The sequence below is a fragment of the Filicampus tigris genome, chromosome 13, assembly GCF_054856515.1.
Source record: "Filicampus tigris isolate MCC_2025a chromosome 13, RoL_Ftig_1.0, whole genome shotgun sequence".
NCBI lineage: Eukaryota > Metazoa > Chordata > Actinopteri > Syngnathiformes > Syngnathidae > Filicampus > Filicampus tigris.
In genome coordinates this window covers 4,869,978-4,887,474 of record NC_141229.1, presented here as the reverse complement: position 1 = coordinate 4,887,474, position 17,497 = coordinate 4,869,978, and the positions used below count along the sequence as shown (strand labels likewise).

The 17,497-nt window shown below is 40.9% G+C and overlaps 1 protein-coding gene across 2 annotated transcripts; it reads right to left on the bottom strand.

Moving 5' to 3' along the window:
• Positions 1-1,258: 1,258 nt before the first annotated feature.
• Positions 1,259-16,326, bottom strand: LOC147137276 (phospholipid phosphatase 2-like). Of its 2 annotated transcripts, XM_086050574.1 has the most exons (8): positions 16,167-16,326; positions 15,854-16,092; positions 15,699-15,780; positions 4,560-4,711; positions 3,240-3,502; positions 3,038-3,095; positions 2,780-2,956; positions 1,259-1,783 (listed from the first exon to the last, which is right to left on the bottom strand). In XM_086050574.1, the coding sequence occupies exons 3-8, from the start codon at positions 15,757-15,759 to the stop codon at positions 1,646-1,648; spliced, it is 849 nt and encodes a 282-aa protein (XP_085906700.1). In that variant the 5' UTR covers positions 15,760-15,780; positions 15,854-16,092; positions 16,167-16,326; the 3' UTR covers positions 1,259-1,645. The 2 variants fall into 2 exon arrangements, with proteins under 2 accessions (XP_085906700.1, XP_085906701.1); XM_086050575.1 differs by having other exon boundaries at positions 15,699-16,092.
• Positions 16,327-17,497: the final 1,171 nt, after the last annotated feature.

Below are 17,497 nucleotides of genomic sequence, written 5' to 3'. Positions count from 1 at the left end.
ACAAAAAAAAAAAGACGTTCGAACGCGGTGAGTCACTGTTGAGACATTCAGGAATAACAAGCACGAGCAGCAGCAGGTCCGCACACGAGGACGGCGTCACTCCAGAGTCCAGACCACAACAAAAGCACAAGAATCTTTATCATGGAAAAACAACCTAAAAAACACTCGTGCGTAAGAAGGAAAGAAACAATCACAAAAGGGTCCACGTGTTCAAAAGGCAGGAAGGAACTGGGTTCGTGCACACAAAGCGTTCCCGTTTGCGAGGCCCTGAGGGAACCTTTTAAGACGCCATCCAAAATGTCTCCAAAGCGTCAAGTTTTTCCCCGTTTTGTTTGTTCCTCTGCTGACGCAACATTTGGCCCTGGAAAAGAGACAGAAGCCGCCAGGACAATGTATGTCATGTGCTTTCTCTGGAACATAATGGCTCAATAAAGGGGAACTGAAAACAAACATTTTTTGATCAATTCAAAAATAGTTACGGCTTGTTTCTGTTAATATTACAACTTTCATAAAAAATAAAAACATAAAAAAAATGTTGAATTTGCTTTTTATTTTTTAATTAAAGTAAAGTAAGTAAAGTAAGGCACTCATTTTTGTTACGCATTGTTGTTCCAGTTCTTCTCAAATGGCCGGTATGACTGTGAAACCATATAAAAGTTCCCTATCATATCAGTACGAATAAACAACAAACTGGTGTATAAATAGTTTTGAAAACAGAAGTCCATGAAAATAGTTTGTTCAACTATTGTTCAAGTTACTATAAAAAAAAATGGGTTTGGTAAAAAAAAAAAAAAAAAAAAATTCTTGCAATATCTAGAAGTTATTATTTATTATACCCGACATATGAAATTTGGGACCGATTTTAACAAGAATCATGGAAGTTGACATAATTTTCTTTTGCAGGCCAAAAGAAATGTGGTGGGCCTGATCTGGCCCCCAGGCCTTCAATTTGACACCTGTGTTCTAAAGTTTCTGTTAATACTGGCAGTGAATGAATAAGTTGCGTCTGGTAAAATGACGTGCATCTCTTACAATACAGATGCTATTCTTGTAATACTACAACTAACGTAAAATGGGAAAAAAGAAACAAAAAAAAGGAAAATAATTTCTTTCTTGGCATTAAAAATGCTATTTGTTCTCTCTCTATATCCCGACTCGATTCTGGTAAAAATGAACATTTGTTATTTTCTGAAAACCCCTGACTGAATTTTACACCTAATGCATGCATTCCTTAAGGAACATGAGTACTGCGACAACATTGTTAAAAATAACAGCACAGTTTATTAGATAAGACACAGTAGTAATGCACAAAAAAAAAAACAATACTGTTTATAAAAATGTTTTAGCGCAAGCAGTGAGTGGTCTGCTTGTAGAAGATAAGATTTTAGTGGTGAAGCAGTCTCATCCTAAAAAGAAATAAAATGTTTGCTTGAATTTTTCACACGTTTTTCCATCAAGTCACAGCATCGATCCTCCAAACAAACCGTAACGAAAGCATTGCGTCATTGCACATATTGAGACAACACATGTACATTTCACTTTCTATTTCTAGCTATACAAATGTGTTGGTGGAGGGGATTTTGAAGAGTTCCAGCTAGTGGTTACGGACATTGAAAATGGTGTTGGAGGGTTACGTGTAGGCGTGTCATACGGGCGGCGAGTAGTTGTAGTGGTTGGTGCGCTGCGGGCTGGGTTTGTGTTCCAAACGCTCGCCGTCGACCGCGTCCGTCCGCGTGCACGCCGGCTCGCCGCGCTGCTTGAAGAAGTCCGAGACGTATTTAACCTGAACGAGGAATCATATCGAAGCATATCAACACTGTCTTACGAGAGTCTGTTAGCTTAATGCTAGCACACAATGAAAGATGTCATAGTTGGGCTAATGAAAGTAGCATTGATCTAGAGGTACTTACAACTTATATTTGTGGTGGCAACAAAGGACGGAACATACAACAATACTCACAGGCATATATCCATTATCATCTGCAAAATGTGACAATAGTACTACAGTTCAATTTTTATATTTTATGAATGATTCTTTTTTTTTTTTACTTATTCCTTTTTATTATATTTCTTTTGATGCACTATATATTCCTTATTTAATTTCTCAATTGTATTTGTAGTATATGTATATATTATTTTCATTATGAATTTTGTATTTAATCAAATTCCCCCCCCCATTTTTAGCTGTACATTTTACCGTTATTAATTTGTGTGTTTATTATTTCTATTATGTTATTTCAAGTTATTATAAATGTAGAGTATATCGTTGTTGTCCTGTGAAAAACATTTCTGTCAAATTTTTGAAGAAAAAAAAAACGATGTCTGTAACGCGGAAACACCATTCACGTAAAAATAAGAAAATTGACAAAAAAAATGGACATGAGTGTTTTTCACATGACAGCGACGATATTTTGTATACATACAACAGGGGGTCATCAACATTTTTGAAAGTGAGAGCTACTCCTTGGCTACTGATTAATGGAAAGGGCTACCAGTCTCATACACACTTCTGAAATAACTTCCTCATATGAGTTTGATCTTATTACTAATTCTATAAAAATAATTATAAAAATAATAGAAAAAAAAATGAATGTCCCATCACTGGTGAGTCAAGTGGTCCTTGGGGCTACGTAACGCCAGTGGGCACCATGTCGGTGACCGCTGATCTACAATAAAAATGTATTCATGAAATAAAATAAAAAGGAAATATCCATTTTTATTGAGAGTTTTTCAGTTTTCAGCAGTATTTGTTGTCTTTTAGCCAAACAGTTGTACTCACAATGAGAATTGCGATGAGAGCCCCCTGCAGGAGTCCCACCAGCACGTCGCTCCAGTGGTGCTTGTAGTCGGAGACGCGCGTGTAGCCCACGTACAAGGAGAAGGCCACCAGGAAAAACTGGATGGTCGGACGCACCAGACGCGTCCACTTGCCTTGCATGCGGGCCTGCACATACAGCTACGCAGCGCCGTCATACGGTCAGTGTGAGTGTGTGAGCGCGTGCATGTACGCGTGTGTGCGTTTGTGGCGTCGACTCACAGAGAGGAAGAGCATGCAGTACATGCCGAACGACGAGTGCCCTGAGTAGAAGGACAACCTGACCGATGGGGGGGGGGGGGGGGGGGGGGAACAGCAATTTTACTTTTACTGTGCAACTCTTTTCACAAATCATTTTGTTTTATTTATTTATTTATTTATGTATGAAATAAAATGTACACTTTGTATTGAATTGGCGACCCACCTGGACTCTGTGACGTTGCGCGGGTTGCCGGTGCAGTTGATGTGCTGCTCGTACACGTTGCAGCTGGCAGGGGCGCACACGGCCAAGAAGTTGGGTCTGGGCCGCCCGATGGTGAACTTGGCCAGGTCAGTGAGCGACTGGCTGACGGCCGCCCCGAACAGGAAGGTGCCCACTATTTTGTAGAGTGCTGACAGGTACTGGTTGAAGTGGGAGTTGGAGTGCAGACGCTTGGTGTGCACCAGGTAGGCCTCACCGGTGGTGATCTGAAGAGCGGAACCACGCCGTTAAGCAGCGGTGTGAGTGAAATGAGGCCGTCTTGCTAGTACTTCAAGACTACATATTTTATTAGCAGCTTTTAAATCTGTTCTTTGTTTGCCCATGTGTGGTTTCACGTCAGTTTGCACTAGAGTGTTATTTAGGCTAATATCCTCAAATTGATGAGCCTCATGTGAAGGTTTGTGTTAAATAACGCAACTACTGAATAGAGTAGTTTATGTAACATGGTTTGCTTATTGATTCTACGCCCCAAAAAAAAAAAAAAAAAAAAAATCACGGTGAAGTACGCACCTTGTTTTTCAGTTCAGTGTTTGAAATTCAGGGCAGTAAGGGAAGAAAATGCTAAACTGATTATCTCATTTGTAAACAGGGGCAGATGTGATGTCATTTAAAATGAAACTTCTTTACTTTTTGGATAAGTGTAACATCCATAGTTTGTCTTCTTTCAGGGAAGTGAAGGACGCGAACAAATGCAACAGTAACAGTTTGAATGCGTGCGTATTAAGATATCGTCGCTGTCCTGTGAAAAACACTTAAGTCCATTTTTTTTTTTTAATTTCTCATTTTTACGTGAATGGTGTTTCTGCTTTACAGACATCACATTAAAGTGAAAATTATTATTATTTTTTTTTCAAAAATTGGACATAAATGTTTTTCACAGGCCAGCGACAATATAAAAACACCAAAAATGCCATTTGTTATTGCTTTGGCTCCTTCTGAAGAGCCCGGCTGCTGGTTTGTTGTTATTTTAAACAAACGACGACTCATGACCTCTGCTAGCTACAAACTGAGCTACACTCAGTTTGTTCATGGTCTTAGGCATGTGGCTCGCGTGCGAGGCAGTTACACGCCTTGTTCCTCACTTGCGGTACGCCACACATGTTCCTATATCACATAGCCTAATTGGCCCCGCATTTTGGTTGTTATCGTTTTTTTTTTATGGCTAGCTTTGAAAAGAAGTCATGAAAAGACTATAGAAAGCTTTTACGGGCCATATCAAAAGAGAGTGGAGAGTCGGAGCCGTGGAGACCGACCCCTACTCACAATGACGATAGAGCTGGTGATGGTGACGGCGGCCATTGCTCCGTGGGAGATGGTGTCTCTCCTGTAGGGGTAGTTGATGCTCTCGTCGTCACAGTAGATGCCCCTCTGGTACGGTCGGAACATCAGCGTCAGGATGGCTGAGGGCAGGGCCGCTGGGGGAAGAAGATCACAGCTGATTTGTGGATGAAGAAAAAGTGATAGTAGTGTTAAGGACAGTCTTAAGACCAGGCTAATAACAGGAAATCACATGCTAAAAGTAGGGATAGACCGATATTTGGCTTTTTGACGAAAAGCTGGCCGATAATAAATCAATTTAAAACTGTGGAAATTAAAACCGAGATATGTGAAAGTTTAACATTTCTGTCATTTTGAAATTTTCATTTACTGTAGAAAACTACATGGAGCTATTGTTTAAGTTTGCATTTATTCTTTTTAAGACATGCTGGCAACCCCGGGTGCTCCCTGAACTTTTAGTTAGAATTTTATAACAGAGATGTACATTGTCAAAAATTTCTTAAAAAAAAAAAAATCAAAATAAAATCATTATACAAACCTGAAACATTGTTCAATAAACATGTTTAAAGACGTTGCAACAAAGTTAAGAGTACATTTTTGTTTAGATTTTGATGCCAATATTTTCCGTTTTACTGAAAATCAATATCGGCTCCAAATATCGGTTATCGGTCCTGAAAAAAGCAAATCGGTCTATCTCTAGCTAAAATCAGACCTGGATAATACCAAGCCAAGCCAAGACCAGAGAGCAAGACGTGATCATGAAAAAACTATACCGAGACCAGATGAGACCAAAACTAAGACAATTGAACGAGGGGGAGGAAAAGATGACATGAAAATAGCCAAAGATCAAGACGAGACCAAGTCAATAGAGGGCAAGGAAAAGTTCACAAAAGACTAACTAAAGACAAAGTCAACAGAGAGCAAGACAAGTCAACAAAAACAGTCTAATAATCAATATTTGATTAAAGCGCAGCTGTGCTTGAGCATAAAAACTGGCGCATCCTGATTTTTGTGCCAACGGGAGGCTCAATACGCTTGTTTGGGAATTTGCTTCATTTCTCTGCGCCATGCTGGCCGTTGCGGTGCACAGAGAGCATTTGCCTGGCGCACATGATAACTTGGTGACTGAAAGTAGACTAAACATTACGTCCGCTGGATCCGCATCCAAGTATTGGCGCAGGGAGTGTAATGCGATTTTGGTGAATTTGATTGAGGGGGTCCAGATAAGCAAAAACCAAGACAAATACAAGAGAAGAGCAGATCAAATTAGCCTTATATAATGCTCAAGTAAAATATTGCCAAAATGTTTTTCTCTTTTTAGCCGACACAACACAACTCCCGTGTTTTTCCACGTTCCAAGCGCACACGGGTCACGACACGCTAGTTCAGTGGTTGTCTTTTGGACCCGCGGCATGCTGAGAGGGGTTCGGGTCCGTCCCAAGCGGCGGCTGCACGACAATGAGTCGCTGACCAGGAAACAGCTAAAACCACACCGTAAAAACATTTGACTCAGCCGCTCCGATGAAATGTGCCCCAGGCGTCGCCATGGAGACGTGGCCGAGGCCAACCTTTGACGGCGCTTGGTCACGGCCCTCAACAAGCTCCGTCAACAGGTGGCAAAAAGTCACATAACGACATGTTTTGTGACTCAAAAGACTCCAAGTGCGAGTAGATATAAAGAGCGGAGGATAGATTGCCGTCTCTTAAATCCGAGCAGAACAATAGTCCACAATTCAAATGACTTTTCCTGTTTTCCTGAACTCGTCATTCCGCTGCCAAAGCTAATACCCGGGAAGAATGGATGGTTTTCTTAGGCTAAAGTTTATGAAGAGCGAGCGAGAGAGCGAGAGAGCGAGAGAGATCTCCGTTAACACATAGCTTCCTTCCTCCAGAGTGTGGGACCGGCTCACTGTGACTGGAAGAAAACGCAATCAAATACTCATGATGAGCTGGCACAAAGAATATGAGAATATAATTCTGCTGCCAATAGCACAGGCCTGCCCCCCCCACTCCCTCTCCCCACCAGTGTTTAGAACTTCCTAGATCAATATTTTAACTGTAAATGTACTGAACCACAAAACCACAATTCCAAAACATTTTAAATCAGTCAAGATGTATGACTTCGACATATTTGCTACTTTCCTATTAACAAGGGCTTTGGAGAATAGGTGAGAAAAATCTTTTTAGTGGGGGGAAACATGTCAACTGGTAATTTCCCTCATTCGAGATGAATTGAGACGAAATGAAACCCGCCACCCTTGGCTCAGAAAGCTCAAGGCCATTATTCCGGTAGGTCGAGCGTGCGCTGCGCCCCTCTTTGAAGGACGCCCCAGCTGCTGTTTACTCTGCAGGGTGCAAGCATAACATTTTGATAAGCGAATGCTTGTGCGACAGAAGTCTGCTGCCAGTGTGGCCACACGGTTGGCCGCAGGTGTGCAACGACCTGCCTTCAAAACAAACACACCGGCAGGACGGTCAAACACCGTCCAGCTCCACATCAGCGAGGAAGTAGCCTCCTCTTTGTATTAGACGTAGCAAAAAAAAAAACAAAAAAAAAAAAAAAACAACCTCCGGGATTGCAGCAGTGGTGGGAAGTAATTAAGTACAAACATTTCATTACTGTACTTATCGATGACTTTTACTCCCTACATTTGAAACCAAACTACACTTTCTGAGAATAGACTACTTACTTTTATTCAGACCACGCAGATTAAAAGGCAGAAAAGTTGATATCTTGATGGACCAGGGGCGGAGCTACGTGGTGGTCAGAGGGGCTGTGGCCACCCCCACATCAATGGGAATATTTGATATCTGTGATTTTCTAGCCATTTTTACATGGACGCAGTATTCTTGGACCACTTAATACCCTGCCACAAGTTGTTTTATAATAACTATTAACGTATTTAAAGAATAAACAATTTAACTGAATGCAAACTCTCAAAGAATCTGGTCTTGAGTAAACAACATTCTATTCTTATCATCAACATAAGTCAAAATCATTAGTTATCATTATTCAAAATAATATTGTCTTTGAGGAATACGAATTAGGCCGCAAAATCCACCCGTTTTGAACCATTTCAGCGGGCAGCCATTTTGTCACTTGCTGCCGACTGGAAATGACATCACAGTTGAGATGACAGTTTCCCCGAATAGAGATTTTAAAAGAAACAAGGGAAAGGATACTTTCAGGCTTTCCCAAACCCCCACGATTACAGGCTGGAAAAATAAACAAGATGGAATTTGGGATCAGACACAAGTACAACTTCCTCTTGACCCTCTGCACCAGCAGGAAGTGGAAAGTGTTCCTGTTTTTCAGGGGCCTCAACGATCAGCGTTCCGAGGACCAGCGAGGGTGGCAAAGACGGGAGCAGGTAAATGTTTGGAGGTGAGCGTTTTGTTTGAGGCCTGGACGGACAGACTGATATTTTGCTGCATTAGTTGCCTCGCGGCGATTCGCGACATCTGCTGAGTCCACGGCACACGGGAGTGTTACAACACAAGCAGCATGTTACCTTTCTCAGAATTTATACGTGAGAAAATTGTTTTTTCTTTATTTTGTCCGCAATAATAAATTACTATTTCGTCCTTCAACAGCACAAAAAAATAACATATCGTTGCTGTCCTAGTCCTGTGAAAAACACTCATGTCCAATTTTATTTAAAAAAAATAATAATTTCACATTAATGTGATGTCTGTAGCGCGAAAACACCTTTCACGTAAAAATAAGAACATTGAAAAAAATTGTCAGTGACAAGTGTGTTTCACAGGACAGCGACGATATAATTGAAGGTTGTCCGCAAAGAAAAACATCCATCTCGCGTTTCTCTACATTCTTGCAATCCTCTTTCTCCTTCCACTAGCCACACCCCTCAACTCACTCATCCCATCACAAATCAGACACCTTCAGGGTCTCGCAGACAGTCGGATCTTAGAAACTCTTCCAAAAATCCACGGAACACAATCGCAGGTTTGATATAAAAAAAAAACACAAAGCATTTCACGGTAAACTATTATCCTTCACTGTAGCCAGTAGCGTAAATTCATGCTAGGCGGCGCCCAAGACGCGTTTGACAAATTCTCCAAAATTCGCTGCTTTGCCAAGTTGCTCAATTTGAAAAATTACAACTAGAGCCACAAATGTGCGTGACGGTGCATCGCGACAGCCAGCTGGCGTCGGGAATATACTGCGTAACAAACAACGTCCTGGAAGTCGTTCGCTCCTACTAACCACTCGTACATCGTGTCTATTGGAGACATTCTAATTTTAAATACACAGTGTTGTGGTGCACATCTTGGGCAGATAATAGTGGAACACATTCAATAAATTGTATAAAAAAAACATGTTAATGTCCTGTCTACTAACCAACAATTATCTTTACATAATAAATTAATAACTTCAATCATTCGTCGCAATCTTGGGAGGACAAAAGAGAAAAATTTGACAGCTTGATTTCCTGTGATACCCATTTAAATGTTTTGATTTTGTTTTACTGGAAAGTTCAGTCGCTTGGTCATGTCGTTAATTTGGAACAGATGGGAAATTACATAAAGCACGTTCTTATCTTTTAAATTGACTTTTTTTTATGTTATGCATTGATGCTAATGTCATTCTTCAAGGTCACTGCGGGACTCAAACTAACAGGACAGCCTATCAGGACCTGCTGTGAAAGAAGAAGAACGTGAGGTAAAGCTACAGAAAAAAAAAAAGAGTGAACTTTAAGAATATTGAAATGAAAGAGACAGGCACCCCACAAAGATGTACCGCATTACACTTAGCATGGGATTTTTTAAAATAAACTACATAAACAACGGACACATGAAACATGACTTAACGGAAGGCATGATGGGAACTCAACAGAACACACGCACGCACACACTTTCTCTTCAGCTTCTCACTTTCATTTTCACACGGGAATGCGAGACAGCAAGAGTCAATATTTCCCACTATTACTCTGACACATATTTGGCAGATACTGAGAACGTGTGTGTGAGTGACATCTTAACTTTTCTACAAAATGGCAATTAATGACAATCTGCAACAGGGATGAACGATTTTTTTTTTGTTTTTTGATCGAAACCACAATTTCCGACAAAACAATCATGTGATCGGCAAAGCTTGGATTTTTTTTGTGGCGCTGCCGATTGACCTTAAAATCGATCGTATCAACCATCTCACACATAAATGCCATCTCCCTCGCCAATCGAGCTGCCTCCCATTCGGCTACTATCCGCTGCTCACGAACTGGGGGGAATGCTAACTTGCTAAGCTACACTAATGCACGTTTATGGGCGCGAGCTACGAGCTGCGTTTGCTATCTGGCGCGGCTAAACATTATCCTCCCGATGTGCAGAACCTCTCCAAATAAACTACACTTAGAATGAGCATTGTTATAACTACAGGCAGATGAGGAGTAGTCTAAACATGCAACGGCGGGCCACATAGAACAAGACTAAACCAATGCTAATCGCTAAGCTAATGTGTAGCCAAACACCACATAATGTGCTTCGGTATTTCAGTAGACTTTTCACAGAAGTCTGGCTGGAACTGCGTTAAAGCAGAGAGCAACCAGCTATAAACAGAAAATAAGCAGGTAAAAATTGTCAAGAGGGAAAAAATAAAATAGCGACATTACTAGTAAGGTCATATACCAAAAAACAGAAATTAACCAGTTTTATAAGCCAGCACAGGGCGTTTATAAGGTCAAAACTATATTATGGAAATACTACATTCAAATGAAAAGAAGCAGAGGGATTAAGAATTCAAAGAAGATTCTTTGTACCTCATATAACAGATTTTTTTTTAACTTTTCCCATTGAAATAACTCAATTCTTCCATTAAGTTAAGGTAGTGTTACTGTGAAGAAATTCAATTCATACCCTGATATGCATTTTAGGCCATATTGCTCAGCCCAGGAAGCAATTTAGTCTATGAAAAAAATATGAAAAATAATTTACATAGAATCTTACGTTTATGTACATTAGTGTCAAAGTTAAGACATTTTTGTATATGTAAAATAAATTTTTACATACAGTATTACCAGAGCTGGGCATTTTACAAAAAATTGAGCGTCTGTTATTCGTCATCTGTCTGCAGCGTGGGTACCCTTCTGTCGTCGGTCATTCTCCTTTTTTGGGGGGGTTGAAATAGTACCCACCTATAAGCTGGTCCGCCTCTAATTTTAAATGGCTTCCGTCTGCGATTCCTACTGCAAAATTCAATAGCATTATAAATAGCAATAGCATAAACAGACTGCAATTTTTTTGTAAAATGTCCAGCTCTGCAATACACACACACACACACAAATAAACGGCACAGATAAAAAGCAAAAAAGGCAGCTTTTACAGGCCGTGAGCAAGGGGCTTGTAGCTGTCTCTACAGGAGGGCAACGGCCAACGATTGAGGGGTAACACAAAGTGACAGCGTGGACGTTTGACCACGGAGGGGAAGGGGGCAGAATAAAACACACGGATTGAGAGTTTAGCTCCAATGTGGGTATTCAGCACATTCCAGATCCATCTGTCTCACATATACACACACACACACAAACATGCATGCACACTTTGGGCGGATGAAGTTTTTTTATCTTTTAAACCACAGCCCCCCCAAGCTTTGGAGTGGAGAGTCAGGTATGGAATGATCTATTCCCTAATAGTGCATGCAGTATATATCCCCACTACAAAAAAAAAAAGTTTGGATTATTTTTTTTTTTTCTGTACCAGTGCGGCCCAGTATCAAATGGGCCGCGGACTGAAGGTTGGGGACCACAGTTTTGAACCACACTCACACACACTTAGGTATACACTTAGACATACACACGTTCACACACAAAAATGAAGTCATGACATCACAATTCAAAAAGCACACCAAATCTACTCGCCGATCGTCTCCTGATACTCAGTCAACGCGGACGTTTTTAACGTGACAGGGCTGAAGACGAGAATGGCTGTCAATAAAAAAGGACGTCTTGAGTGTTGGCAGCGTGCAAATACATCTTGTGGTGAAAGGGGGTGCTGGTGTAGGTTTGGGGGGGGAGGCAGGATGGTTATTATCATTCCTGCCTGTCAGTCATCAGGTGGCCCGTAGGGCGAAGAACAACCCCAACTGTCCTTCTAAAGAAGTCCGGGCAAGCACAAGGCAGGAGGCAGCGCCATTTGTTAATACAAAGAAAAAGCAAAAAATACTACTTTTATACTACCTTTCGTGTGCTGTACAGTGGCAGTGAACCCAACAAGTCCAGAGCAAGTCTATTATAGTTAGTGGAATATTTTTTTTAAGAATATGTTTTATGCAAGCCCACTAGTTGAAACAGGGCATTCTGATAAATATTGCGTTTGTGGAGTAAATGTTAATCCACTAGTTTTTAGCCATCTCTGGGGGCGGCCATTTTGTCTTCTGTCGACTGAAAATAACATCGCAACTGCTCGCAACGGCCAATCACGGCTCAGATTCAGAAAACAGGTCAGGCGTGATTGGTCGTTGCAAGCAGTTGTGATGTCATTTTCAGTCGACAGAAGACAAAATGGCCGCCCCCAGAGATGGCTAAAAACGAGTGCATTTTGCTGCTTAACTTATATTCCACAAACGCAAAACGAATCAGAATGCCGTGGTTCAACTAGTGGGCCTGCTGGGAACATACTCTGGAAAAAAATATGTTTGGCTCGACTTCCACTTTAAGGAAAACTAACTAAATAACCAAAACTAAAATTAAAAAAAACAAAACATTCATCATACTTTCTGCACATTACAAACTTTGGTTTTTGGAGAAAGGACTTGAGAGACGAGAGTTTTGAGTTACAAGCGTGGTCAAAGAACGAATTACAACTTGTATTTCAGGGCTCCAATGCAGTAGCGATGGTGGTGGTACTAGTAATATTAATTGGACAGCCGATGAATTTGGATGATATCAGCAATTTTTTTTCGCCTTTTTATTTTTAACTCATCTCAACTTTACTATACCCGATAAGACATTCAATCAAAAGCGCCTAACGTAATGAGACGCCAGCCGACTGAAACGAGTAGCCGCCTAAGTAGACTCCTTTTTGACGGAAATGACAAAAACTACAAACTGTGGCAGATGACGTTTTTGTGTCACTCAAGATAAGGGCTCAAAGACATCATTTTGTATGATCCTGCTGAAACTGAATCAGATGACGAGGACGATGAAACAGCCAGTAATGAATCTAAAAAAATGAAAAAAGTAATATGTAATCATTTTAATTTATTTTGTTGTTTTTATTTATCTGTGCGGTCCGGTACAAAATGGTGGGGACCTTGTGCTTTGACCTGCACAAACTGGACAGTCCTTTTTCGCTTCCTCATCGTCCGACTACTATCTGTGAATATCCCGTGGGTGAAATCAGCCGTTCCATTTTAAATCTCTTGTAACATGAGCTTTGCACCACCGGCCAAGTTATACTTGCAACAACCATCTATTTTTACTCTTGTTTCCAATCAGTAATCCGTAGCGGACGGGAAGGGAGGCTTAAAGGTCATGAAGATTCTCAGTGGAGGGAGTCATGAACTGGTGGACTGGAGAAACTCTTTGCAAACAGGATCAAAATTCTAAATCTTAAAGCAGAAGTCAACGCAAACATATTTTTTTCAAGAATATGTTTTATGCAAGCCCACTAGTTGAAACAGGGCATTCTGATAAATATTGCGTTTGTGGAATAAGTGTTAATCCACTCGTTTTTAGCCATCTCTGGGGGCGGCCATTTTGTCTTCTGTCGACTGAAAATGACATCATACTGCTCGCAAAGACCAATCACGTCTCAGATTCAGAGAACAGGTCAGCTGTGATTGGTCGTTGTAAGCAGTTGTGATGTCATTTTCAGTCGACAGAAGACAAAATGGCTACCCCCAGATATGGCTAAAAACAAGTGCATTTTGCTACTTAATTTATATTCCACAAACGCAAAATTAATCAGAACGCTGTGTTTCAACTAGTGGGCCTGCTGGGAACATATTCTTGAAAAAAATATGCTTGGGTTGACTTCCGCTTTAAAGAACCTCAGCCAGTTGTGAATGAAATATTCCAAGAAGGTAGGCTTGTGTAGTAGTATAATGAGCGCACCCTTTGACCCCACCGAATGCACTCAGAAAAAAAAATGACAGCCAATAAAGGAATTACGGCTAATAATTCAGCTAAGGTTATAACTTTCAGGAGCCCAGTAGCTCCCGGTATCTTCTCACCGACAAGCCGCTTTGACGAAGATGTGACACCATCAACACCTAGAGGATGCCAATTCTGACATGTTTGAGTGTCATTGTCGAGACCCGGGCAAGCCGCGACAGGCCGTTTTGTTTGCCGTACACGCACACGCTCACACACACACAAAATATATCGTCACTGTCCTGTGAAAAACACTTTTGTCCATGTTTTCATTTTCAAGTTAATGAGGTTTCCGCGTTATCGGCATCCCATTAACGTGAACATTTTTTTTTTTTTTAAATGACAAAATTGGACATGTTTTTAACAGGACAGTGACACCATGGACGTCAAGTCTCGCATAGTAATCATTTACAAAAGGGATGGACATAATAGTTACTAATTCTCACAGTTGTGTGGAATCAGTTGTCAATTAATCGTGTTGGGGTGATTGAGGCATGCTGAGACTTCAGACCAGGAGTCTTCAATCCTGTTCCTCGAAGGTTGGCGTCCTGCCTGTTTTCCATCTCTCCCTGCTACAGATATTCACCAAAGGTCTACAGAAGCTGGAAAACGATCCTGATCATTTGAATCAGGTGTGCTGCTGCAGGGACAGATGGAAAACCGGTAGGACACCGGCCCTCGGGGAACAGGATTGAAGACCCCTGCTTTAGACTGATTGCTCATGCTTTATGCTTAAAGGCCACATTTGATTTAGAAAACGGGCAGATGGGCCAGGTTGTTCGGAAATGTTGTAAAAATAAATAAATAATTATATGCACACAAAATTGGCTATTTTAAATAATGAATTATTTAAGTATTTCTATCATTTTACACATTTGTTGTTCCATTGTATTATCTAACGCAAACGTGAATTGATGTGTCTGCAAAGATGCTAGACGAAGTAGCATCCATTTGTCAGCGAGACGTGGTTTCACGCAATTGAGCAGACACTCCCACAGGGATCAAGAGCGGAAACGATGGTTTGATTGGTCAAGATTTTGAAGCTTCATTTTATACACTTGATATTTTTTAACCATTTTGACTTGGCAGGGTTGTTAACAACACTTTTCTTTGGTTTATTGAATTCATGAGACAGTTATTTTCACTTTACAGGGATTTGAAAATCATAAATAATTGTGTTTTTTCCTCTTTTCGCTCATTAGTTAAATTAAAACATGAATATAATTCAATTGCCCAATATCAATAAATGAATCCAAGAGCTAGTACATGACTCAACCATAGATTTGTTTTAGCTATACTATATATGATCAGTTCTGTAAAACCTGCTCTAATCGGTCACTTACAAAAACTTCTCAGGTGCATTTTTACAAATCTAACAACCAGATGACTGAGTTGTCAACAGTCCTAAATAATTCTACAGCACTTTTTGTGAACGTGTGCGCGCAACACGAGGCCCTGCAACATTCTTTAAAGTGTGTCTTGGGAAACACACACTGACTGTGGCCTGTTTGAACAAGATAGACTGACAACTAGTGTTGGTACGCTAACCCAGTGAGTCCAAAACCTTTTTTTTTTAGTCGTGTGAGATTATCAGGTTTGCCATAGGAAATTATCCAATATTACAATTCATACACAACAAATAATGTATCTTCATCTATCTTAGTTAGCGGCGTATAGTGACAGGCAGACCAAGTAATGTTCTTCCATTGTTGCCACACAACCATTATAGGAGTAAAATACTTTTCGAGACATTTTCTGATATGTTTCCTATATCAAATATGTGCCTTAATTGGCTCAATAAAGGTTGGGAAACGCTGCCCTAAACCATCTCTATCAACCACTGCGTGTTTTCTTGTCTAGTCTGCATGGTGCAACTTGTTGTGTGGCGATAGGATGATAAATAGATAAACCATGTGCTTGCGTTGAGCAATCTCATGCGTCATTTTACACCCTTTATTTACTACGCTTCAACAATAAAAAGGTCAATCCTACGTAACCAAACAAAACTCACCGATGAACACGCAGAGAACATCCACAACCACCAAAATCACCTTCTTCCCTTGCTCCGTCATGTTTTCCTCCGAATTGTCGCCCTAAAACAACCACAAACTTGGTGTTCAGCGGTGCCGCGTCTCCCGGCCGGGTCTTCCGCCCCCTTCGGCGTACCTGTCGTTCTGTGGCAGGTTGGAGGAACTTCCAAAAGGTGGGTGGGCAGCTGTGGTGTGGAGGACTTGACGGCCGCCCTGCGTAACTGGGGGAGGGCGAGTCAGGAGGATCTGGGATTCAGGGAAGGAGGGTTTGGCCGACCTCCTTTCCACCATCACCACCACCACCACCACCACCACCACCACCTGGAGGAGAGACCGGGTAGATACCGCCTCTCACTATGCCCTCGTCATTTGGGTCTAAGTGGAATAGACAAAATACAATCACCATTTTACACAAGCGATTACCTTACTTTTTATTGTTGTGTTCTTACCTCCAACCTTGATAAATATGCAGTATACTGTATATCAAAGTCAAGGTACAAATCCAAACTCAATAAAAGAGAGGCAAGGTCGAGGGACGTCCATTTTGTTGTTTTTTTTCGACTACGTGTGAGGCAACTGCCGTCGGCGCAGGTGTGTGACATCATGGCCGATCACCTGCTTCCGATTTTACTTCCGTTTTTTTTCTTTGTCTTAAAGCAAATAATAATCAAGATATGTCTTGCAATGATCAAACGTAAATTTAAAAAATGATATTTGTGTACATATATTTGGTCAAATATGCTTAATAGTCCTGGCAGCACACTGGGCCGTGTGGTATCACCTCAGCGCAAAATACCCTGCTCAAGTTTTTTCTTAAATCAATCTTTATTGAAGAAAAAAACAAGGTCAGAACAGTTAACAGTATAAAACAGTGTTTCAAATCAATTCAAATAAAGTAAAGTTTTTACAATCATTTATCATTTTCACTTTTCAGAGCCTTTTTGGTACATCATTCGTTATTATAAGTCTATTTCAATGTGAAAGTGCGTAAAGGTAGGTTTCTGATAGCCGTACTTTCATTTATGAATACATAATTTAACCCTAAGTATTGACAAATTAATTATAAAAATGACATCGTCGTTAACATACTTCCTTTGAAAAAAGAAAATAAAAATCTCCCGGCATATGGGACTCAGAATAGTGATATCTAATAAATGAAGCTTCTCCAAAATCAGGTGGCCCATTTCTTCATGCAGTTTTTTCAACACAAAGCTGAAAGTTATAAAAAATTACTAGACAGGGCCCATGATTGACAGGATCTACAGCGCCATCGAAGTTGTGCTGTCAACTTGGACTTTGTCTCCCTCTAGCGAACTCCAGTCAAATGCACTTCAGGCCAACAACAATTTAAGCAACCTCACACGCTAGAAGCAATAAATCTGTGTTGATAAAGATATGCTAAGCATTTATTGTATTGTGCGCGTTCGTCTCACCGTCCGAATCCAGCCATTAGCGAGAAGCCAGCCTAGTCAAGCCAGCGACCACAACGGTTGATCATAGTCTACTATATCAGAAGGAATCATTGTGGCAGCTGACTTGACTTTGAAATGAGACGGGCCTGGACTACTCTAGTGTGCAAAAGCGCAATGACAGACTTGAACTGGAGCGCAATATTCACTTCCCAGTCCTCATGCGCACCGGTGCACCACTTATGTGCATGAAATCGAACATGGTTGTGCCTTTGCAAGTTGTACCTTCCCCGGGCTCGGCCCAAAAGGCAAAGGCAGCTGTTGTTCTTTTTATTGTGGCACTTATGCGGCAATTTTGAGGGATCTCTATG